The 26612-nt window shown below is 32.8% G+C and overlaps 2 protein-coding genes across 3 annotated transcripts in view; both read left to right on the plus strand.

Moving 5' to 3' along the window:
• The first annotated feature begins 1307 nt into the window (after positions 1 to 1307).
• On the plus strand, positions 1308 to 7621 carry LOC126839600 (uncharacterized). 2 transcript variants are annotated; one of them, XM_050574992.1, is made up of 2 exons: positions 1308 to 1655; positions 6938 to 7621. In XM_050574992.1, exons 1-2 carry the CDS (start codon positions 1460 to 1462, stop codon positions 7558 to 7560), a joined length of 819 nt encoding a protein of 272 aa, XP_050430949.1. In that variant the 5' UTR covers positions 1308 to 1459; the 3' UTR covers positions 7561 to 7621. The 2 variants fall into 2 exon arrangements, with proteins under 2 accessions (XP_050430949.1, XP_050430950.1); XM_050574993.1 differs by having other exon boundaries at positions 1329 to 1434; positions 6717 to 7621.
• A 2419-nt stretch (positions 7622 to 10040) lies between these two features.
• The window catches only part of LOC126839604 (protein big brother-like), a 28891-nt gene continuing 12319 nt past the window's right edge, over positions 10041 to 26612 (plus strand). The window contains exons 1-3 of the mRNA XM_050574997.1: positions 10041 to 10455; positions 14503 to 14589; positions 16210 to 16323. Coding sequence (XP_050430954.1) covers positions 10261 to 10455; positions 14503 to 14589; positions 16210 to 16323 — 396 coding nt within the window. The 5' untranslated portion in view covers positions 10041 to 10260. The remainder of the gene's footprint in view (positions 10456 to 14502; positions 14590 to 16209; positions 16324 to 26612) is intronic.

Here is a 26612-nt window from a genome sequence, read left to right on the forward strand (position 1 = left end):
TCCTTTAAAATCAACGCCAAAAATTTTACAAATTTCTCAACTTAATGTTCTATAGCTTCTTTCTTATAAAAGATATGGTGCCATCTTCAGCTTTCCGTAACAATAGAATTTTTGTCCATAAGGGCAAAACTAAAATTGGCTACGTTGTGTAAAAATGACTTCAATGTTATAACACATATTTAATACGATATAAAGTCAACAATTTTTTTGTGTTAGGAATTTGTTGATATAAGTACTAAGTAAAGTGGAAAAACGTTTTGTTATTCACTTGTAAGGTTACATAAAAATAAACATAAATATTATGTACAAACAATAACTGTGAACCAATAATTATTGGTTGTTCCGCTACATTTTTACTTGTTTAAGCTGTGCACCAGAAAAAGTATATGGCTATAATATATTATATTGTCTATTACAATCGTTATAGTTCAATGAAGATTTCATTAAGGTATCTTTTTATAAAATATACCTTGTTGAATAATGTAAATTGATTAAATTCATAATATTTGAACTAAAATTAATTAAGAAAGAAACCCAAAAAACATCATTAATGCCTTGTGGTTTATATTACTCATTTTTTTAAATTATAGTAATTTGATCTGTAAATAGACATAACTGTATAATTATATTTTCAATTCTTAATTAAATACAAAAAAAATACTAGTCATAAAGTAAAAGATTAAATTTATGGAAATTTTAAAAGATTATAAGTAATAAATATTTTTAGAAAAAACATACCTACAATTTTTTTTAACATGTACAAAACAACATAAGTAGGTATAGTGGATATGACTTTGTAAAAGTTCCCATAGCCTATTATACAGCTTAATATTTTATTACAGCTGTTTATTTTATTAACAGTTAGTTTATACGTTCTAATGAAGTATTTTGTTTTTGTTCATTAAGTAATCTTTTAATTGAACTTATTTCCCTTCCCTATAAATTCTGTGCAACCCCACCACTTCCCAGCTACAAAACTGAAATCCGTTTACTTAGTACAAGTAGTATTGTAATTATACGGACTTTCCAATAATGTTCACCATGTTTAATTGTTGTCTGGGTATGATATATTATATTCATGGTTGTATAGTATAATTTATCTTTTTTTTTTGTGAATTTTTCCTTTAATAAATTTGTCAGTGCTACGCGGTTTACCTATTGCGAAATTCGTTAACGGTGCGTGTCAGACTCATTTTTTTGTATTTTTTATTACTTTTTAACAAGTGTTCACTGAAAAACAAATGACGACAACGCCTACATAGCCAAGAGCTCAATACATCTGCTGAGTAAGCACACATGCTGTTCGATTGCAAAAACACCGAAGTGGCTTCTTCGTTTTATTGACTTGGTCGTTTCGCGAAGTCGGCCGCGTTGTATGGCTTAAGTTCGAGCTTAAATTTATTCATTGCTGCCTACAGTTCTAGTCGTGCAGGCCTAGTGGAATATCCGTCTTTCAAAAATGCACAACATCTCTAAGGGAATGGTAGTGGTGGCCGTGGTCGCCTGGTGCTCATTTGTCGGTCAGTGTTCGTTTATAGAGAGGTTCATGAAGAACAACGCCACAGGCAAAGAGACCCTGAAGAAGTTGACCAGCGTGGACCAAGCGTTTATGGAATTGGAATTGAGAGCCGGCACCGTGTACGATTACTTGACAGGCTCGCCCCAGTGCAATGACGAAACTGTCTATCACGGAACAAGTTGTCTTTTGTCGAACAACCGTTTCGCTATTGACAAGCAAACCCTGGGCAGTGTGTTGGCACACTTGGAGGCCTATCCGGAACCACCGCCGGACCAAGACGACCCGTACTCTTATGAAGCCGTCGTCAGGGCGTTGAACGTGGTGGAAAGCGTGGGTGTGACGATTATGTGTCGTTTCGCCCATTTGAGCCTAAAGATGTTGGCCAACCCGTTGTACCCGAACTGCGAACATTTCCAACGAATGAGGCAAGTGTTGGACGCTATCCACCGCAAGTTCGAAGAGCACTATATACCCTTGACGCCCGTGACAAATCTCATTGCAATTTTCGACACCTACTGTAGAGTAGAAAATCCGGACATTAATTACAACAGCGATATCAAAGAAATATTCAAAAGCTTCTTGGTAAAGTACGGTCATCTGTCGGGATTTACAGACCTGAGCAAATACGAATCGGACGGCTACAACAACAAAATTCCTACCATGGGATCACCACTGGAGCAGAACGTGGGCCACGCCTTGTTTTTCTTCAGCCAAGCCGAAAGCAGCAACCGACCACCCGGCAGCAGTATGCAGGGATAGCCATTAATATAATGGTAAAAAAAAAAAAAAAACGTATACAACAGATTAGGACATGTCTTAATTTGTATATTTCACCCATTTGTATATGTGAATTATAAATAAAATTAAAAAAAAGGAACCAATTTTTTGTTCTTTTCCCGGCAACGTACCGGTGAATATATTTTTTCAAATTTATAAATCTTGGAAAACTTTTTACAAAATCATATCCACTATACCTACGTATGTTGTTTTGTACATGTTAAAAAAGTTATAGGTATGTTTTTTCTAAAAATATTTATTACTTATTACTAAAATTCCTTTAAAATTTCCATAAATTGAATCTTTCACTTTATGACTAGGTTTTTTTTGTATTTAATTAAGAATTGAAAAATATAATTATGCAGTTATGTATATTTAGAGATCAACTTATTATAATTTAAAAAATGAGTAATATAAACCACAAGGCATTAATGATGTTACTTGGGTTTCTTTCTCAATTAATTTTAGTTCAAATATTATGAATTTAAACAATTCAACAAGGTATATTTTATAAAACAACCCCTGTGTGCAAAATGATTAACATTGTGATTAAGATGTGTTTAAGAACATTGAGATGTGTCTCAGCGATTGTTTTTTTAGCTCTCAAAGTAAACATCACTACATAACTTTTATGGTACATTTAATACACTTCATAAATGTACACATAAAAATGCGATGTACAAACAACATATAATTTTTAACATTCACAGGGTGTTGTGTTTAATATATTGCTTAGAAGTTCATCTGAGTACACATATAGTATAACGTTTCTGCGATGTTAAATATGGAACATTGAATAGATATTTCAATATTTATATTAATGATATGTCACAAAAGTTATTAAACAAAATTAAACTTCTTTGCAACCGCGAAATAAGTTATGTTTATAAATAAATACATTTTAACTATAAAAACAATTATGGTTATTGACTTTAAATAAAGATTTTAGCCGAAGAACATCTCACAGTAATTGATACAACATCACAACAACTTATATAGTATTGTCAATAGACTGTATAACGGACAGCGCTGGCGGGTTTTTGTTTCATCACCAATTCGCCCGCCATAAATATTACCTTGTGTTAAAATTTAAACCATCAGCGAGTATAACACTGTTGTGATCGCATTGTCAAGTTGAATGTTGTAACGTAGGTATCTGTGTACGCACAATAAATTCAAGATGGGTTCGTCAAAAACACAGGTATTATTTTTTGTATTATTAATTTTAGAATATAAAAGTTTTAAGTACTTAGTATACTTGTCTATGAGTACTTACGCCCTAGCAATGCATGTTTCAACGTTTTTATTATAGGGACCTACCAATTTTTTTTAACTTTATTTCAAACATTTTTACATTAGGAATCAGACTAAGAAAGAATGAGGACAAAATATAAATACAAGTGGTATAAGTACAAATAATAAAACATTAATAGGAATTAGTATTGTATTTAATACTAAAATAATCAGCTTACACACAAATTGCTACAATAATAATAATTATGATAATAAAACTAATTATAAAACTTAAGTTAATCAATCTAATTATAGAGATCTTACTCATAATGTTAAAAAGAGTGATTAGAAAGACATGATTGGTGATTATAATGATCTAATATTTTTCTACAAAATATAATAAGTAGGTAATAATAACTTTGATCCATTGTAAATATTATAGGTTTAAAACAAAATGAATATATAAGTTACACATTCATTTTTATGCAACTCATGCATTCATATTAATTTATTAATTGTTTAAGTGGCTAGTTGGTCTTTTTGAAGAAGAAAATATGTATTCTGTCGTGCCCAGTAACTGGTCTTATAAACTTGATGGGAAAATGTATTGTAAATGGCCTGTTAAATACATAGCTACTGATTTGATGCTAATGAAAGCAATAGAACCCGAACCAAATTGGTTATCTTGCCCCTTGACAGTTGTTAACACTTTTAGTAAGTATAGATAGTAATTCAAATTTCTCAAAATACTATTTATGTATATTAAACATACTGATTTTTCTAAGAGACATAAATTATTTAGGTTTTTATTTTATATTTTATTCTTTTGCTTAAGCACCAACAGCTAATAGGCTATTAAAGGTATCCCAGAAATTTCAGATCCTGAGATAGGTACACTAGAAGTATTCACTCATGATTTTTTTTTTTTATTAACATGACAATATTTATTTTTAATTAAAAAAAATCTTAATCTTATTATAAATTAATACGAACACATACAATTAGAAAAATGGAATATAAGTATTAAGTACTGTTAATGATAAAGATATGTTTTTTTTGTCAGCAAGTAATGACATTATTAAAAAGGCTGTTGGAAATGTATATTTAGAAGTAGTTAAGTTTAATTCATTACCATTTTTGGACTACCCAATAAATTCAAATGTAATTGGTGAATTCTATGTAGATATAACTAGTCAGAGCAATTCATTTCTAATTGATATAGGTAAAATGAAATATAAATGTTTGTTTATCAATATTTCAAATGTAAAGGCTATTGCTATAACTTGCTTACATATTGAGCTTGCATTATCATATTGTACACCTAACATCGACAAATACAGGGTCTTTTGAATTTCATAGCCCACCCGACTTCTTGACGATTTTCTAAATTGATGAAAAAACCACCTATGTGAATCATTTTTGGTTTTCACCCTACAATGATATATTAAGATAATTGAGATTATCCACAAATTTTTTATGTAAAACAAATTGGGTATTAGTTCTGGTGCTATATTTAAAAAATAGTAAATTAGCCAAAAAACTCGAATAATAAATAGTGACATAAGTCAATATGTTACGCCATCTAGGATTTAACGTACATACCAATTTGTTCAAAAGTGGGTTACTTCGATTTGAATGCACCAAATATTATACTTAGGGCGCCGTCTGGCCGGTTTTTCCAGATTTGTTAGAGAATTGTTACATGAGGCTTTAAAGGGTTAAACCTCACTGGACCGATTTCTCAACTCTATAACCAAAATATTGTACTTGAAGGGTACTTTTTAAGGCCAAAATATAAAAAAAAATTACCCCTTCTCCTTTAAAATCAACGCCAAAAATTTTACAAATTTCTCAACTTAATGTTATATAGCTTCTTTCTTATAAAAGATATGGTGCCATCTTGAGCTTTTCATAACAATAGAATTTTTGTCCATAAGGGCAAAACTAAAATTGGCTACGTTGTGTAAAAGTGACTACAATGTTATAACACATATTTAATACGATATAAAGTCAACAATTTTTTTGTGTTAGGAATTTGTTGATATAAGTACTAAGTAAAGTGGAAAAACGTTTTGTTTTTTACTTGGAAGGTTACATAAAAATAAACATAAATTTTATGTACAAACAATAACTGTGAACCAATAATTATTGGTTGTTCCGCAACATTTTTACTTGTTTAAGCTGTGCACCAAGATTTCATTAAGTTGTTTTATAAATCATACCTTGTATAATAATGTAAATTGTTTAAATTCATAATATTTGAACTAAAATTAATTAAGAAAGAAACCCAAATAACATCATTAATGCCTTGTGGTTTATATTACTCATTTTTTAAATTATAGTAATTTGATCTGTAAATATACATAACTGTATAATTATATTTTCAATTCTTAATTAAATACAAAAAAAACCTAGTCATAAAGTAAAAGATTAAATTTATGGAAATTTTAAAGGATTATAAGTAATAAATATTTTTAGAAAAAACATCCTTATAATTTTTTTTAACATGTACAAAACAACATATGTAGGATAGTGGATATGATTTTGTAAAAGTTCCCATAGCCTATTATACAGCTGATTATTTTATTACAGCTGTTTATTATATTAACAGTTAGTTTATACGTTCTAATGAAGTATTTTGTTTTTGTTCATTAAGTAATCTTTTAATTGAACTTATTTCCCTTCCCATAAATTCTGTGCAACCCCACCCCTTCCCAGCTACAAAACTGAATCCCGTTTACTTATTACAAGTAGTATTGTAATTATACGGATTTTCCAATAATGTTCACCATGTTTAATTTGCTGTCTGGGTATGATTTATCATATTCATGGTTGTATGGTATAATTCATCTTTTTTTTTTGTGAATTTTTCCTTTAATAAATTTGTCAGTGCTACGCGGTTTACCTATTGCGAAATTCGTTAACGGTGCGTGTCAGACTCATTTTTTGTATTTTTTATTACTTTTTAACAAGTGTTCACTGAAAAACAAACGACGACAACGCCTACATAGCCAAGAGCTCAATACATCTGCTGAGTAAGCACACATGCTGTTTTTTCGATTGCAAAAACACCGAAGTAGCTTCTTCGTTTTGTTGACTTAGTCGTTTTGTGGATTCGGCCGCGTTGTATGCCTTAAGTTCGAGCTTAAATTTATTCATTGCTGCCTACAGCTCTAGTCGTGCAGACCTAGTGGAATATCCGTCTTTCAAAAATGCACAACATCTCTAAGGGAATGGTAGTGGTGGCCGTGGTCGCCTGGTGCTCATTTGTCGGTCAGTGTTCGTTTATAGAGAGGTTCATGAAGAACAACGCCACGGGCAAAGAGACCTTAAAGAAGTTGATTAGCGTTGACCAAGCGTTTATGGAATTGGAATTGAGAGCCGGCACCGTGTACGATTACTTGACAGGCTCGCCCCAGTGCAATGACGAAACTGTCTATCACGGAACGAGTTGTCTTTTGCTAGTACACCGTTTCGTTATTGACAAGCAAACCCTAGCCAGTGTGTTGGCACACTTGGAGGCCTATCCGGAACCACCGCCGGGCCAAGACGACCCGTACTCTTATGAAGCCGTCGTCAGGGCGTTGAACGTGGTGGAAAGCGTGGGCGTGACGATTATGTGTCGTTTCGCCCACTTGAGCCAGACGATGTTGGCCAAACCGTCATACTCGCCCTGTGAACATTTCCAACTGTTGAAGCGAGTGTTGTACGCTATCCACCGCAAGTTCGAAGAGCACCATATACCCTTGACGCCCGTGGAAAATCTCATTGCAATTTTCGACAACTACTGTAGAGTAGAAAATCCGGACATTAATTACAAAAACGATATCAAAGAAATATTCAAAACCTTCTTGGTAAATTTCGGTCATCTGTCGGGATTCACAGACCTGAGCGAATACGAATCGGGCAGCTACAACAAAGAAGCTCCTACCTTGGGGCCACTACTGAAGCAGAATGTGAGCCACGCCTGGTTTTTCTTCGAGCAACCCCAAAGCAGCAACGCACCACCCGGCAGCAGTATGCAGGGATAGCCATTAATATAATGGTAAATAAAAAAAAAAACGTATACAACAGATTAGGGCATGTCTTAATTTGTATATTTCACCCATTTGTATATGTGAATTATAAATAAAATTTTAAAAAAGGAACCAATTTTTTGTTCTTTTCCCGGCAACGTACCGGTGAATTTATTTTTTTAAATTTATAAATCTTGGAAAATTGTTTACAAAATCATATCCACTATACCTACGTAAGTTGTTTTGTACTTAGGCCATAGAACGCGGCCGAATTCGCGAAACGACTAAGTCAATAAAACGAAGAAGCCACTTCGGTGTTTTTGCAATCGAACAGCATGTGTGCATACTCAGCAGATGTATTGAGCTCTTGGCTATGTAGAGGCGTTGTCGTCGTTTGTTTTTCAGTGAACACTTGTTAAAAAGTAATAAAAAATACAAAAAAATGAGTCTGACACGTACTGTTAACGAATTTCGCAATAGGTAAACCGCGTAGCACTGACAAATTTATTAAAGGAAAAATTCACAAAAAAAAAAGATGAATTATACCATACAACCATAAATATGATAAATCATACCCAGACAGCAATTTTAGTTTTGCCCTCATGGACAAAAATTCTATTGTTATGAAAAGCTCAAGATGGCACCATATCTTTTTTAAGAAAGAAGCTATATAACATTAAGTTGAGCAATTTGTAAAAATTTTGGCATCGATTTTAAAGGAGAAGGGGTAATTTTTTTTATAGTTTGGCCTAATAAAGTACCCTTTAAGTACAATATTTTGTTAATAGAGTTGAGAAATCGGTCCAGTGAGGTTTAACCCTTTATAGCCTCATGTAACAATTCTCAAACAAACCTAGAAAAACCCGTCAGACGGCGCCCTAAGTATAATATTTGGTTCATTCAAATCGAAGTAACCCACTTATGAACAAATTGGTATGTACGTTAAATCCTAGATGGCGTAACCTATTGACCTATGTCACTATTTATTATTTACCGACTATCATATCTTTTGTCTATATTTACCATGACCATCATTCTTCAACCATGACGGAGGACTTTCTTAAATTGGATAAAGTTTGAGGATTAAAAAAAAAAAAAGATTTATTATTGTAATGTTTCTGCACTAATATTTTGATAGAACTTCCTATGAGTTAAAGCCATTTTGGTTTATTTTAGACCAGACAAAATTTCGATTACTTTAGATGGTCCAATTTCAATTATGTTAAAAGATTTGAGTTATTTGGCGTATTTACTATTTTTTAAATATAACACTAGAACTAATACCCAATTTTTTTTACATAAAAAATTGCAAAAAATTGCAAAAAATCAAAAACTTGTTGCCTACTTACAACCTAGTTAAGTTGCCAAAGGACTCGTATGTCTTTTTAGAATTGAAATCGGACAATCCTAAGTAGTCGAAATTTCGTCTGTTTTTTTTAGTCTAAAACGTCAAAAAACAGACCTCATGCAATCCTTAAGATTCAATATTTGTACCTTTTTACCGGTAAATTTGTGGATAATCTCAATTTTAATAACTTTATTAAATATAATATGATAATTAGTAAATAAATTGAAAATGAATTATATTTAATATAGTTTTTGGCTTTCCCACGGATGCTTCTCAATTTCTAATATTTGCATAATACACCTAATAATATATTTATTTTTCTGAAATTTGTAAAAAAAAAGTGAGCAACAACAAGATATTTTTTTGTTACAAAAACCCTACCCCGGTCAAGTTTTTTTGGGGAATGCATAACCCCCCCCCCCTATTTAGTTAAAAGTTCAGCAGCGTGGCTTCCGGCTAAAACACAGTGACCGAAATGCCGTTATCGAAATTGATCTTTTTATAAAAATATTATAGTCTTTGATGGTTTTTACATTTCCACGTTGTACCTAACGCTTTGGAATAATTTTGAAATTTGATTTTTTAAGTAATATTACGAATGTTCATCATTTTAGGCAGGTACACGAACGGGGTTCTCCTATAGGTTATAGGATTATGTAAAACACTGTGCCGTTGTGGGAATGCTCGAAATGTCTTTAGCGTACTCGGGGTCGGCGAGGGGCGGGTTTCTTAAAAAGGGGTCTGGGGTCGAGGGTGGAAGAGCCGGGAGTGATAAATAATAACACTAATAATACTGTACGCGGATTTGAAGCGATGAGGTCTTTTCTGTGTGTGTGTGTGTGTGTGTACATATAGTTCCGGATTTCATTAAAGGGCCCTTCCGTCTGTCTTTTGTATATATACAATATGAGTGTGTAGGCATAATGTTTTTTGTATATTTATTATATGTATATATATATATATATATATATTGTAGTGTACATCCACACCACCCTAAGACCGAGAGGGGCCGACGTCGGGCGGATCTTACCGGAACACGCCCACCAGCGGTTCCGATTGGCCGGTGGTCGAAGGCGGTAGTTTTTTTGTTGGAATTTTTATTTTTTCTCTCACTCAAATCCGATCTCACCGCATACGGTCCCGGGTCGTCGTGCCGTTTGCTATACACGTCCTCCGTCCGTCGTGCGCTCGTTTGCCGAGGTCGATCGTGCACATTTTCCCCTAATAGAAATTATTAATTATTAAAAAAATTAAAAAAAAAATTCCCATTAACCCGACATATAAGGTCCGTCCGTCGTTCTGGGCACACCCCGCCGCCGCCCTGTATTCACCAGCATCGCGAACACATCGTCTTAGATAATATTATAATGTTGATGATGAACGATTTGGGTTCGATGGCGGCCGGCATGTTGCCGTTCGACCCCATGTGCGGGGGAGGCCTGTACGAGCAGCAAGCCCCTAAACCCCCCCGTTTCGTTTTTAAAATGCCCAGGGTGGTGCCCGACCAGAGGAACAAATTCGAAACGGACGAACTGTTCAGGCGCCTGAGTCGCGAGAGTGACGTGAGTATACCTACCTAACTTCAAGTACCTTTTGTATTGGTTTTAAAATTATCTAGTCGGTCATTTTATTATATCTGTGGACAGCAAGAATCCAGCTCAGTTCAAACACCAAGTACAATCTAAACCTAAGTACCTACGGTCCAAAACCAAGCACAATAAAAAAAGTTCCCATGTAGGTATTTTTTAATGACATTTTATGACCTAATACTTTATAGTAAGAATATTTTCCTAAAAACGTTGACTAATCACACAAATACCATAAACCCTCCCCCGCAGAAGAAATGGAAACTTTTTCTTTATTTAGCTTTTTTAGATGTAGATTTAGGTCTGATAATTAGACGCTGAAGGTAGATCCAGAGTGGAGCTATAACAAAGACCTATGACCGAGGCGGTCCCACCTATATTTAGATCACAAATTTAACGATCAATTTCAATCCTTCATATTTAAAAACCGTATAAATAACATAAATAGACGATTTAACAACTTTGACTTGCTATATTTTCAAGAAAACTAGTCGGATCTAGTTAAAATGTGTAAGGAATATTTATTTGGCTTTCCCTATTACGGCAGTAGCCTCTAATTTAAATTTTACCTATTCAGGGAAGTCACGTGTCTACAGGAATATTGTTATAACTGAAAGTGATGCGAATCTGTGGACACTGGACCTCACTTTATGGTACTTTCTTGCTGCACTCGGTTTGGACAGCGCCGGCTACTTACAGCTAACCACAGATATTTTTTTGTCAGTATTATTTCTTAGATACAGTCCAAATGTAGGTACAAGTAAACGTGTTACACACAAAATGAAGTCTTAAGTAAAAAAAAAATACCCTCCTCGACCAAAATTTGAATTTAGCAATCTCGAATGCATACACAGTTTTTTTTTTTTTTTAGATTTAATAGAGTACATTTTTCAGCAGTTACTACTGTTATTGAATTCTGTGGCCAACTGTGCGCTAAACCCACTGGGTTTTTTTTGTTGTCGTTGATGTACCTACTACGATTATTAAGCACATCCGACAGGGTCCGGGACTCTTCCTCGAACCGTATGATATCTCAAAAAAAAAAGGTCAATTTTTTCTGTAGAATTTTGTAGTTTTTTTTTTTTTCTGTGACTTTATCACCGTGTGTAATCCGACTCGTTTGTACGCAATCGTGCACCGACCGTGTGTGTATTTTACGGTGTGTTTAAAAACCATTTTTCGAGGACCTCGGGGACGAGGACAGCACCTCCCCCCCGCTGATTCGGCCGATGCATAATATGTATAATGTTAAGACTGTTATTTATCGCGTCACGGTCGAGAATTATTGCCGTTTCCAACATATACATATATAATAATAGTATATTTTTTTCTCTATTATATTCAAACGGGACCCGAGAAGACGGAGAGAAAAAAAAATATTACACATCACGCCGATTACATTATACATATAAGAAATGGTCGGCAACGCAATAATGGTCAAAGGCCCTCAGGGTACTTATTATAGGTATATTATATAGGTTGTCGTTGGAATTTTGGGATGAGTTTTTATTGTCCTCACACACACATAAGATCTCGCACCATCTCACATTTACACGGTACAGTCAAACCTGTACTGTATATACATATATATATATATATATATATATATATAAATAAATAATAATATTACACTAAAAAAAATATAAAATAATAATAATAGACCCTCGTTCGGTCAAAAAACCTATATAATATAATATTTACATTTTTTTTTGTCATCATTTGTCCGGTAGGTGGATGGGTTTTTATTATTATTATATTACCTGTAGATTATACTAATCGATTTTGCTGTGATTTTTTTTATGGCGCCTACAACAGTTGTGCATCTTGTCAGGAATAAAATACATATATTTTTATGGGTAAAAAAAAAAAGAGACTCCCAGTTTTTTCCAGTTTCTTATAATTTAATAACAATAATTTATATGGTAACTTAAATGAAAAAAAAAATTCTATTTAGACAATTCTAAGAGCTCTTTGCGAATAGGAAAATACAACAAAATATTACTTACACACTTATAGTGGCAAGATAGAGATTCGTCTTAGCTTTAATGTAAGTTGATTTATACAAGTAGATCGGATCTCATACCTATGCGGTATAATAATGATTTGAATTTGTAACCGGCATAAACATATTTTGTGGAAGTGAGTGTTTGAATGAGAATGGACTAAAATACTATTGCTGGAGTAGATGGACAAATGCAACACTTGAGATTTTTGTGTAATTGAACAGAAAATGATATGCAAATTGATTTCCTGCGGTCGTGTGAGGTCGCAGTGTCGCTTTGATATATTTACACTAGTTTTTTGGTTTTTTATTACTACCAAAACGACCGGTTTTTCTGTTTTGTAGTTTTTTCAGTGTTTATTTTTTTTTTTTTGCGAAGGTCAGATTATTGTGGTAAAAGGAAACGAGCACCTATATAGGTGTTCGGCTAACAGCTGTTTTGTATTAGCCAATGTTGTCATAGTGTCTAATGAATATTATGATAACCGCTATAATCGATTCACCGTCGTAAATCTGGAGAACGGAATACAGGTTTTCCGCGATGAATCACATAAATTCCCCCGACCTTGTTAGTTAATATGCCTACCTACGCGTTAGATATACCTAGTTGATCGTTAAATGAGTTTTGATGATTATAGTAAGGCTCGAGGCTATTTGAAACGTATTACGTTTGACAATATTGAACAACAAGTTCACAACAAATTCATTTATAAACAGTTTAAAACGTTGTAAAAATATTTATGTCGGCCCACAAGAATTATAGCTGTTTGCTCAGTCGGGGCACAGAACTATACATACTCAGATATTTTAGAAACTTTTAAATAGTTAGTTTGATTAATTTGTTATGTACATAAAAAAACACAGAAAATTATACAGCGTGTACAACGTGTTTTTTTTTGTTCAATAAGCATAATAGTGATGTAATTTAGGGGGGGGGGGAAATCACAGATAAGTACCTAAGACGATCTACGGTTTTGTTGGATTTAAGTTTTAAGGATTTAATAATGATTAGACTATTTTTTATGCGTGATCGATATTACAAAAATTAAATAATAGCCGCAAAATAAAAAAAAACTTTATATATTTAAACGAGAATTTCTACTGTACAAATCACAAGAACTCATTTACTTGAATTTTTAAATCACAAAAAAGTAATAACAAAATTTTGCATATTTTGACTTTGGAATAAACGATATTTTTGACTTAACATAATATATTATTTATAATTGAGTCGACTGTGTTTTACATAGGCGCAATTTCAATTTTTAATTTGGGGGGGCTGGACATTTTTTAAAATATATTTTTGTATTTCAAGATTGTATGCATAACCTAATTTTTTGGGGGGCTAAGCCCACCCTAGCCCCCCCCCCCCCGTATTTGCGCCTATGGTGTTTTATTTAGGCGACTTAACTCAATGTTGAGTAGGGTCAACTGTACATAAAACTTTTTGGTTGTCATTAATATTATTATTTGACTAATATTTTACAGATTAGACTAAATTGTTTTTTGTTACTTCAGTACACATTTTCCCATGCAAAAACCAATTTTATAGTCAACTCTGTTGTTGCCCTCAAGTGTTCGTTTTCTGTCGGGGATCGCTCATTTATTTCTGATATTTTTCATACCAATTATATCACCTGAGTCATCTGTTCGCTTGATTATTATTCGATTTCACTTGTTGTATCATAACACATTTGACTTTCCCCGAGTTGGCAGATCTCACTTTAAGGCGCTATATTTTAGGTCATCAACTGCTGACTAACCGAATTAGTCAGGTCAACTATTAGCGTTTTTACCAATTACTAACCGGGGAATAATATATTGTGTAACAACATAACCCGAACACCTCGCCTGTACCTGATATAATATTATATTGTAGTCCTCGTTTAATATTATAAAGAACCCGCCAGTCATGTTTAAGTACACACCAACCGTTGAATATAATATGCTGTGTTACACTAATTATTGTTCACAATTATTACATGACACTAATGATAATTAATGATTTGTTTTTTTTTCAGATACGGTACACCGGCTATAGGGACAGACCGCACGAGGAACGCCAGAGTAGATTCCAAATCGGATGTCGCGAAGGTCACGCGGATATTGTAAGATATTGCACATCATATAAATTGGATATTAAGTTTTGATCATTAAAAAAAGTTGCCCCCCCCCCCCGTATCTCGTTTAGGTTAGGTTAGGTCTGAAATGTATATAAGTATAAAATAGTTGTTAATACTGTAGGTAAAGATTTAAATTGTTATTATATTATAAAAAAATATGCTGCCAGGTAAAGCAAAATGAGTACTACCATTAAAATAAATTACAATAAAAATAAATTAAAATACTTATCGTTGTAAAGTATTTCTTCTTTTTTTTTTTTTATTGCAAATACACAATAATTCTAAATAATAATTTTAATTGAACGATGCAACAGGCGGGATTATTATTTTATTTTGTAGAATTTAAAAAAGTGTTCATTTGCATTTTGCTTTGAATAACGCTTTGGCTATAATAATTTCCAAAGCGTAACACCGAAGCGCAGCCAATTAAAGATAATTGAATTTCATAGAAAGTGTACAAATGTCGAGTCAGTATGCCAATTAGAAGTTGTCTGGTGAAAAATAATATCTTTTTGATAAACCCGTCTTCTCTTTCAAGTGTATTTATTAGCTGTTTATTGATTAATGAATTGTTTTCCAAGCTTCAAACAAAATATGTTATAGTTCAACTGTTTTGCACCAAACCCACGACCAATGTTTAAACAAATATTTATACTTCTAAACGACAATACCAAAAAAATGAAATTTCAAAAAATTACAGGACTTACTTTTGCATCTAAATGTAGATATTTGATTAGGTTTGGAATTGCTTAAAAAAAAGGTTTAAATTTTGAAAATCTATCGTCAATCTTTTACAAACAAAGTACAAGAAGATTATTTTGAAAAACGTCTAAAGGACTACCTAGTCAGATTTGTTTAATAAACGGGACTGTAGACTATATAAATATTATTTTTACTAATTAGGATCTCAGAACTAGTAAAATTATTATTGTAATAAGGTTTTAAATCAAAATGTGTTGGGTTGTTTTTTTTAGCAAATCGGTACCAGCAAGGTCGTTGATCTAATATAAATAATAGGAATATACAGATATAGATAGAATAATATAATCAATAGAAAAATATAAGATTATATAACATAATGCAGCATGATTTATTGTAAGAATAAAACACTTATTCAAACATTTTCAGTAAATAATTTTTAATTTATAAAGTTTATTAAATAAATACGTTACAATTTAAGTTTTAAAACTTGGTAGAACTCTGAAAAATACTAATAAAAGGTAAATATTTACCTAATAATTTTATAATGTTGTAGAATAACAAAAACAAAAATGGCTTCAAAAAGAAAAACTACAATATTGTAATAATTTTAAGAAAAAATGAGTGTTTTATCCTTAATGAATCAACCATGAATAATAAAATAAAATAAAATATAATATTATTGTATTAATTGTATTATATTAATGAATTAAGGAATTTAAAGTTATTTATAAGGAATTTATAAACATTTAGACGTTGTTCCTGAAAATTTGATATTTTTGACTTGGATTGTTTTTTTTATTGCGAATTTCTTTTAGTAATGTACTTTTAGGATATATGAAAACAAATATTAACCAAAGTTATACCTATAATTAATTTATTATTTTTTATTACCAATATGCACAGGCCTTCACGTCCACCGGAACCAATTTGCAATTGACGTTTGCCCCGCACATGCCTATCGCGTCTTACCATCAGCCCACAAACGGTGTTTGTGATTTCGAAAAAGAACGAGGAGCGGTGAGTGACGTTTATTTAAACCAATTACAGTTTGAATTCAATTAATGTAATTCGATTTAATTGATTTTTGATACTGAAAACGCAAAGCGCATCGCTTTGCCGAAATGTTTAAAGTTACAAAGAAGTCTAAGAAAAATAAAACTACCTTTAATTAAACATCATTAAAAACTATTAAACGACTTGTAATTTCATTAGTTGTTGGTTATTTTCTGTGATAGTTTTTAATAATGGGAATTTAAAAATCCTTTTTTTTTTTTACTCTATTTAAGCTTTTATGTATTTTTCAACGACCAAAGGGTCCCTTCTTGGAAAAAATCTCTTGGTAAAAGAGATAATGTTAAAGTAAGTAATGGTCGAAATAACCGATTTAATAATAGTTTGAGTTAATGTAAACCGTTTGACTTGAGTATAATATTTAAGATACTCAATCTTCAACTCTATTTTTTAGAATCAATTAAAAATTAACCTCTTAAAAAGGGTTATTTGAACAAAAGGCTAATGAAATATTTGTTTTCTCGAATAATCTGAGTAGATTTAAATTGATTTTAACTTTTCAGTAAACTGTGTAATTGTAATTAAACTTATTACTTAATTTGTAATTGAAACCGTTGTGTTGCTTTTTCGGGGTGTTTGTGCAGTTATTTCTCAAAATTGAGTTTACATAGGGTTTTTTTTTTTTAGTTGAACAGTGTTGTTAGTATTATTATTGAAACGTTTGTATAACTTAAAATACTTAAAATAAATACTATTTTGTATGTTACAAATTTACACTATGTTCGATAAGCGCCAACGTCCGTTCCGATAAGTACAATTATTGTTTTATCAAAGTACTATAACATTAAACGGTCAAATATAGGGGATTTGCGGTCACCACTATTGTAGGTCAAACGCAAAAGATAACAAAAACAATATATATATATATATATGTGTACAATACTGTAATGGTTTTTATCTGGACGAGTTCGGTATGTGAAATGGCAATGACTTGTAAATATTTATTTTATTTCTTTATTATAATGATAGTATTATTTTATCTACCGGTTCCCACGGTCAAAGGATAACTTGTCATTGCAAAAATACGATTCTCTCAGGCCTTGTGTCGTTTGCTTCCAATATTTGGGATAGCTAAAAAAAAATCATATAAATACACAAAACAAAATTCCTTTAAAGCTTAAAATTTACAAAAATCAAATAAATTCTCAAAGGTCATCGACGTATTAAACTATATAATTGATAATTGATATTATATATTATTAAACGAGTTTTCATATCAATTAACCATTTTTTTTTTTACTGATATTAATTGGAAATAAAACCAACGATTGTAATAGGTATGTATTATTTTTTAAAAACCAAACTTACCTTTCTAGACTAGTTTATTAATATTAATTGAAAGAACAAAGACCAGTTAACATTAAACTATTTTTGACTAGTTTTTTTTAAGTTTTAACAAAATTAAACGTTTTCAATAATTCATTTGGTCCCACCTTTGCATACTGTCATAGTTTCATATTTTTTTAGTTTCCTCTTTTTTTTTTTTTTGTTAGTTGTTAACAACGTAGGAGTTTATTTATAGAACACATTGCAGCGGACAAATTTGGATATATTCCGGTTCCTGTACCAAAACCTTGTTGTATAATGTAATAACAATAGCTTCAATATTCTAATTTTTTTTCAATGCAATTGAACCGACAATAAAAAAACATTTTTTTGTAACAGCAACAACGTTCACTGCTGTCGTCAAACTAGTGCGTTGATCTAATTTCTTGCTCGACCTCGTAATCAGATAAAAACAATCAAATTAAAAAAGTTTTATCGATTTTACCTTCCACCCCTCTGTCACTCTCCACCCCTGTTGCCACATTCCACCTCGTCCGCCCAACACTTCTATCCAGCTAGAATAAAACGAACATAATGTTAACAACAACTAAACGCTCACAGTTTAATAGTACCATTAGATAAGTATATTGTACTGTACCATAATAATTCTGGTTTCAATCTGGTATTTTAAACGTGGTGGTTATCATATGCGGATCTTTAATGCTGATAACGCCTCAAATTACCTCCTCCCCTCCCTCAAAATAATGGTACACCATTACACCCAAGACGGTGTTGATGGTCCATCCGATTTAGGTTGTCAAAACCTTACTTATGTATCTTACACACTCGACACGCGCCCCTTGTAGGTAACAAACATTCGCTATTGTCATCATCATTATTCATACAATACTTATATTATATATAAGATCTATATAGATCTCTTAGGTATTATGATACGGTTTAATAATATATTGTACACATATCGTAGTGACAACATGGACGACGGGATGCGAGACGCCCTTTGTGTGTGTTTGTTGTACAATATTTTTACTACCCTCCAGGGGAAGTCGTTGGGCTGAGAGTTCAGGGGAGGGTTTTCTTCGGATGATATAATCCTATGGGTGGACATGGCCCAAAATAAAGGGACCTTTTCAATTTGGTAAAATAACGTACTGGGTAACACAATGTTATTTAACTATGTAAGCGTATAAGGGTGGCTTTTTTCTCCTCGAGGGGATTTATATTACATTATTATTATTCGTTTTTTTTTTTTGTCATTGTCACACGGACCCAGTCGAGTATGTAACATCTCACTCACGTGGGGGCATGATGGGGTGGGGTGCGAGAGAAGGAGAAATCGATAGGGGAAAAGGGACGAGGGAACGAGGGTGGCGGGCCAAGGGTTGAGACCGGACAGGGACGTCGACGCCATTTTGTGCGACGGCGGCCATTGTGTGTATAATAATTATTATACTTAACCGATTTTCCTGTATATAGTATTTTATTATAATATATTATATTCAATTTTTACGCGTTGAAAAACATAATACGATCACATTTTTTACTATTGTTATTATTATTTTTTTCCCCCCATTGTACTCAACGAGTGGTGCACAACACACTGTACACGATGGTATAATGATAATAATACAGTTGAAGTTGAGTGTTTATACGATCCCGTCGAGACGAGAGCCTGAAAAAAAGGCGACTGGCGAGCCGACAAAGACTGGTGTGTTTTTTCTGAACCGTGTGCGTTTAATCGGATGTCTCACTTTAAACATATTTTTTATCTTTTTTTTTTGCCCTCTGCGCATTAAAGTATACTATTTTATTATCTACCGTACACGCGTAGCAACTGTATTATATAATATCATTGTCGTTGAACAAATCCGGAATGTAGATATTTCAGAGATTTATTAATTTTTTCCCAATGGAATAATTACAGCGACATAAATTACTGAAATTACCTATTGAATCAAAAGAATGATGTAATGAAAACATTGACTGGTCGATACTTGACAACCACTTTGAGTGTATTATATATAAAAGTTAGGTTATCTCTGAACAGTAAAACGGTTATGCCAGAAATGTCATTAAATTTGTTTATTTTTAAAAACCATGCCAGGTTGTCATGAATTGGCTTCTAAGTTGTTCAATATTATTTTAATCGTTTCTCTTTGATAGTTTTTTAAAATGTGGCATAATTTAACGGTTCACTTAGAACTCAACAACAGTTTTGTATTATTGTAACACATTTCGATATTTAATTGATTACTGCTGATGTCTATTTGACATTAAGAGGTTGTCTATCCTGTTACTCAGTAAAGACATTAATTTAAAAGTATGACATTTTAGGGACAAAAATATTGTGTTTTTATGATACACAACTTCAGAACACTGTAGTGAGTATGAACTATAACAGATAAAGTTCTGAAAGTATCTTTTCACTATTAGTTTGTAGCATTTTGTGTTCCTATTCACAAAAAGCTATCTCTCAAATCAAGATGATAAAAAAGGTGTGTTTTTTGTTGTCGTTGTAAAGAAACTATCTACTTAATATTATAATAAAATTATCATTGTGCATTGGACAACGGCTTGTTATCCCTATTATGTTATTTTCGCTTGTGACGACTATAATAATGGTAATGAAAAGCTTAACATTTTTTTTTCCTAGAGCAATCGAGGGTGGTGTCAAAACGGTTAATGTCATTATTATTATTCTTATTATTGTATTAGGTACTAAACGGACTTGACGTTAGCCGTCTGTCAAATCGCCGCGGGTGACTGGAACTGTTAGTTTTCACGCCGTTCCGCCACCCCGAGAGCCTATTATGTCATTAACAATAATCTATTGTTTAATATTAGGAGTTTTTTTTTATTTTTCATTTTTTTTTTTTTAATACATTATTCCGACTTTTGTGCCGGGGTGGCCGAAAACAGTACCTAGTTTCTTTTTTCTTTTCAATTTTGTCTCCCCAAACGAGCATTCCGTTTTTGTACGACACGCTGTGTATTATATTATGCTGCGCGTTAAACAAGAACTATTAAAAAAAATAAATAAAAAAATTACCTCCGAGCTTATATATATTATACAACGGCCGAGAGTTAATACACACATTTGGCCGAAGCTCAGACGCAAATTATGTTCAAACAAAACGACACGATCATCCCCCACGAGAGTCGTTATGACAATGCATATAAACACAAAAAAAAAACAATCCGTCCCGGGGTGGTCCGGTCACACAGTGATATAATATGGCAATCAAAATACCCCATAAGAAATTTGTAAAAATTATTTATATATATATATATATATATACGGGGTGATCGAACTAACGTAAGACACTCGTTTCAAAAAAAACCAAAAACCCCGCTTTTTGGCTTATAAAAATTGGTGATAAAAATTTTCAAAATGTTGAAAAATGTAGTAAAATATGTACCTAAAAGTTAAGGAAAAATAATTCTCAAATACTCATATTTACAGAGAAAATGAGTGTCTTACGTTAGTTGGATCACCCTGTATATATGTACTACTCTAGACGGCACCCGAAATCATTGTGATTTTTACAACAAACGAAAAATTGTTCATACTTCATTCTTTGTATTATTTAGCATTTTAGTACAGATTAATATGTTTAAAAATATAAATACATATTTCAATCAATTTTCCTATAAATCAGTTCATCTGTGCCACAAGCTCCCTCCCATAAATTTTGTGTTTGACCAAAATTAATTGCATTAAGGTGTGAGAGGAAACGAGTATTTTAGTCCAACAGGCAACAACTCAATATTAAAAAATAAAAACTGAATAAACTAATAACGAATAAAATAGTCATGCCAATTATAGTATTTTTTAAATTCAATTTTGTTGAACTTTGGCCAACCCCATTTGGTCGGCAGTGTAAGGCGAAGACGAAGAAGAATGTTATGGACTCCTTTTTTGCTTACAATTAAACTGTCCCCAAAAAAAAAAAAATGTTTTTCCCCAGAACTTGGACTTTTTGAGAATTTTAAAACACTTTTGGCTGACTTGATAGGTAGTACCAGCTAAGAGGAGGGTTTCTGGCCGACCGACTGGTGGTGTATTGTGAAAACCGGCACAGTGTTTGACATGTAATATATTTATTTTGATTTTCCGGTCCGTTGATGGATTAGACACACGATCACATAATATAGCTGTTGAATACTCGAATGAGTTGTTACATTATGTTGTATGAGAGCAGACGGACGGTGTTTCCCCTTACGCTGACGTGCAGTTATTATTGCAGTGGACAAGCTTGACAAATTTTTTTCCTCTCAACGATGGAAACACGACGAGGGTTTCGATTTCACGTGTTTTGTGTTATCGAATGATAATAATAATGATGATGATGATGATGAAAAAAAAAACAGAAATACGGCCCTCTTGTGTTATCCACCGTCGGGCTGCTTAAGTGTGTAAATAGGACGTCCCCCTTATTGTATTGTTGCCAATATTGTACACCGGTAGTTTTACAAAAAGCCGTTTAATACCGAGCCTACCGGACACTGACAAAAAACATATAAGTACCTACCTTTACCTAACCTATACGCGCGACTAATCGAAGTAGCAGAAGAAGAAAAAAAAAAATACATATATATATATATGTATCTAGGTAATGGGATCTTTTACACGGATGTCACACGTCCCGTTTGATGATGACAACATCTTGAACAACGGTTTTCTCCGGTACCTACACTCCTGTCTCATATCGTTACAGTCTACCCGACCCAGAGTAGTGTCTAAGTATAGTTTAAAAGTATTTAAGAGTTGTAAACAAAAATGCAAATAATAAAATTATGGAGGTTGATTTTTCGTCAACCCCAGAAAATGTTTTATATTGAAAAGTCAACCGTGGTTAAGATTGAGGCGTTGTTAAAAATAAATTGTGCTTAAAATTCGATTTAAATGTAATTTATTGATGTTAAAAAGTTGTAATGTTTTTTTATAAGAGTCGTTCAACTCGATTCCTTTTTGGTTTTTTAAAACGCTAATTAAAAAAATGTTTTCTTTAACTTAAAACACTAAATTGAATACACAACTCTAATGAGGACTTGGTTGATTTTTATTTAAAAATATATTAACTAATAACTGTTATAGAATTTTAGTTAATGTATAACTCATAACAAGCAAATTTCATGCTTCATAATATTATGAATATTTTTGGGTATTAATATGATAATAATAAAATATTTCCAATGAATTACACAATTTCAAACCTATTACAATATAACCTGTATGTAGTTGGTGTTCATTCATAACTTTCTGTTTATTATAAACACAAAAATGTTAAATAATTTTGAAAATCAATTTGGTGAAAAGTATTCACCATATCATTGTAATATAATGCCTACCTATATTTTTATTCATTCAGTACCTATCGGTTATGGGATTATACGCTTGTTGAACGTTACACCGGTCATCGGACTGTAAATTAAAATCCATTAAATTATATTGTGATACACTTAGTGTAGCAAGTGATTTTTCACAATATGCACGTTTGACTAATGTATAAATATTCCATAAAAATACAAAAGGCATCACATCATGACCTTATAATGGTCACAGTAGGATTATGGCCAACGTCCGAAAGAAAAAAATATTTTTAAAACGTGCACGTGGTTTAATTTTAATTTTTTTTTTTAACTTAACTAAAAAAATGAATTCACGGTTTGAACGAGGACAATGTGTAAATTCGGCGTTTCCGGCCGATTGGCTGTGGGGAATTCGAACTGACATAAGCTATCATCCGAAGTAAGACTTGACCCCTCGATTCGAGTATAACAGTAGATGTATTATAATTTGTTCAAAATGTGTGCTTTAGTGCAATTATTAGTTCTTCAGTAAAATTTTGATCTCTATAAATCCATAGATTTATTTATAAAAGGACTACCTGATGGAGCTCAGAAATTGATGGCATAAATACCTTTAAAAAACAATTATTTATAAGAAGTTTATGATCTGATGTTTTAAATATTTTTTATTAAGACACTTAAACGAAAATTTAATGTTAAAGTTTTTGTATTAATAATTAACTAATGAAATTATGGCTTTTGATAAACTAATTTAAATTTAGATTTGCTGTTATATCTATTAAAAAAAAAACAAACTATGCTCACCTTGAGACGGAGTAGGTATGGATTGATTTATGAAAACAAATATAATATTGAAAAAGTGCTCGAGAACGTTCTAGGAAGATTTAGGCATTCTCATTTAGTAGTGGAGATTCAAAAATCTGGATTTTCACAAAATACGTTATTTTAGCCATTTAAAATTATTCTCATCAAATATAGTATTGAAGTTAAAACACTTGGTGTTTTAAAAAGTTGGAAACCATTGTGTTAATCCAATTTAAAAATAACTGCATACCCAAGTGAAATATTAACCGACAGAACATGATTTTTATGGACACACTGTATTTTGTAACGTTTCGGAGACAAAGTAGGTATGTCTCCGGTTTAGGAGGGCAGTATAATAGGTGTAATGGATGTGTATATGGAATAGCTAATGTGACGACAAAACAAACGTGCCTACTTGTACGCCCCGGAGGGTCGGCAATGTGCAACGTGCAACACAATTATTCGGATACAAACGTAATTGAAAATACACAAGCAACAACAATAAAGGGGTAAAAAAAAAATAAGTAATCGAATAACAAATAACGCGCTGTGTGTGTCATGTGTGTGTTATCCAGCTGAGAAATTCTTCCGGGTCGACGCGCGTTTTCAATCGATTCGTCAGTGTCGATCGATCGACCAGTTCACCAGATCTTTACAAGTCCAACACAACAAAAACGGCATCCGCGACCACATCAATTAGCACGCATTAAAAAACTACCCGAAGACTCGACACGGGGCATAGGAATACACTGCTAAAAAGTCACTCGAAGTCGTCAAGATTTAAGCCTACCTTTTGTTGAAAAAGGGCAACAACACATATTAGCACACGGTTGTGGGAACCAAATCGATGGAGATGCGATTCGACTACTGGTCGGTCTTCCCATATTGTAGATATGTAGTTTTCTTCATAAGCAGACTTGATAGTTTGGAATTTGTAGAGTTTTTGAAGCAATAATTGGTTTATTTCCACTCTTCTCTGTCATATTGCTTATTGTACTGCAATTTTTATCTTCCACACACCCTCTTCCATAATCAATCCAAGCATACTTCATAACGTCAAATAAGATGGTGTGCTGAAACTGTTGACCAGTAGTGTATGCGAACGGTTCATAAATGGTAAAGTAAAAAAAAAAAAACACTGCCCTGATTGAATGTGGAACTATTTTCCCGGCTTGTTGCTGCGCGCTCTTTCCCACGACGGTGTCTTTGCGGCCATCCCCTCTCGTCCGGTTTATCTCTCATAAATTATATATACATACACATATAAATACTATACAGTGTGTTAACACCTATTTACCGGTTGTACGTGTAAACGACCGGCAATTAATTTCCATACGTCACCGGTAAATATTCGAGACAAAACAAATAACGCTTTATTACAAAAGAAACGATTACTGTAACTGGAGGCAAAAAACAAAACACATATTTTACACGTGTACAGTACACGGCTTAAATGCTTTGGGAGGGGGGGGAGGGTAACGCGCGTTAATAGGCGTCCGTCTTATTGTCTTAAACTCTTTTTGACTTTATCCTTTTTTTTGTTTTTCAATTTTTTAACACAGTATACCGACCGAGTATGTTCACTGTACCTATAGCACTGTGTCACGGTATAGAATGGCACCTCCCTGCCCCCCCCCCCCGCCGGAGCTGGCGACCGGTTCGGGTGACAAATGCGAAGTCGTTTGGAGGGTCAAATATAAAAATGAAAAAAAAATAATAATAATAATAATGTAAAAAGCGAAAAGGGGGCGACCGAGACACATACATTACACCGGGGCTATTATATTCTCAGCAGAACACAACAGCCCCGACACGACGTTTAGGAGGTCATCCGTACGCGGGCACGCAGCCGCCGGCCTTTTGTCGACACAGTCATTATTCTAATACGATATTAATAATATTTTATATGTACAATATATATATATATATATATATATGTAGTTAGGTCCCCCGTGTCTCCTCTCTTGTATACCCTTGTATAAGTATTATTCTAACTAACCCGACCTGCCCACACCCTCTGGATGTCACACCGATACAGCAATCCACCGAAGCGTCAAAAACGGTTTGTCATAATTTCAGTGGCGCCATCGTACCTCGCCCATCGGCGTGACTAAAGAAGTTCTGACCCTTAAAAAAGTCTTGAAGCTCCTTCAGAATTTCAGATACATTTTTTCGACAGCCTGAGATTCAAACTTGTCTTGATTTTTTTTTTCAAATTTAAACAGCAATTAGTTTATCAAAATCAAAAACATAAATTCACTATTTTTCCTAATATTTTGTTGACGTTATTTTTCATTATAAGACAATCATTTTCCAAACCCTACTGGCTATTTTAAAAATAGATTTCTAAATTAAAGTTGATGATTATTGAAAAACCGTATAAAGTATTCAACGGCTGTAAAAAATGTGAAAACAAGTGCTAAGCGATTATTTATTTTGGTCAACTGACAAGTGTAAGATTTTTATAATATTGTTTTTTCAAAGATTTTTTAGGTCATAAACTTTTAAATCCTACATTTTTTTTTGTAAATAATTCCACAAACTAACAAATTGTTAGTTTAAACCTAAACCTATTCTGTTTGGTATTTTGTCGATAATTTGCACACTTCAAGTAGTTTAGCATTTGTGGTTTTTACTCTTGCTCCACTAAAAAAGGCAAGTCCTATGCGCTAGGGGCAAGAGAGTGTTGGCAGTGGATGACTTTTGGGGAGGTCCAAATCGGACGGACATCTGGCGCCACGACCGTTTGTATCAACATAACCCCTTTGATTCGACCTGCTTTTGTCGACACACAAATAAAGGCGTTTTGATAGTAATAAAAAATCCGATTG

Source organism: Adelges cooleyi, unplaced genomic scaffold (genome assembly GCF_023614345.1).
Source record: "Adelges cooleyi isolate 19-005CV unplaced genomic scaffold, UGA_ACOO_1.1 ACOO_flye_CR_arks_rails_tigmint_CR_PRNA_307, whole genome shotgun sequence".
Taxonomy (NCBI): domain Eukaryota; kingdom Metazoa; phylum Arthropoda; class Insecta; order Hemiptera; family Adelgidae; genus Adelges; species Adelges cooleyi.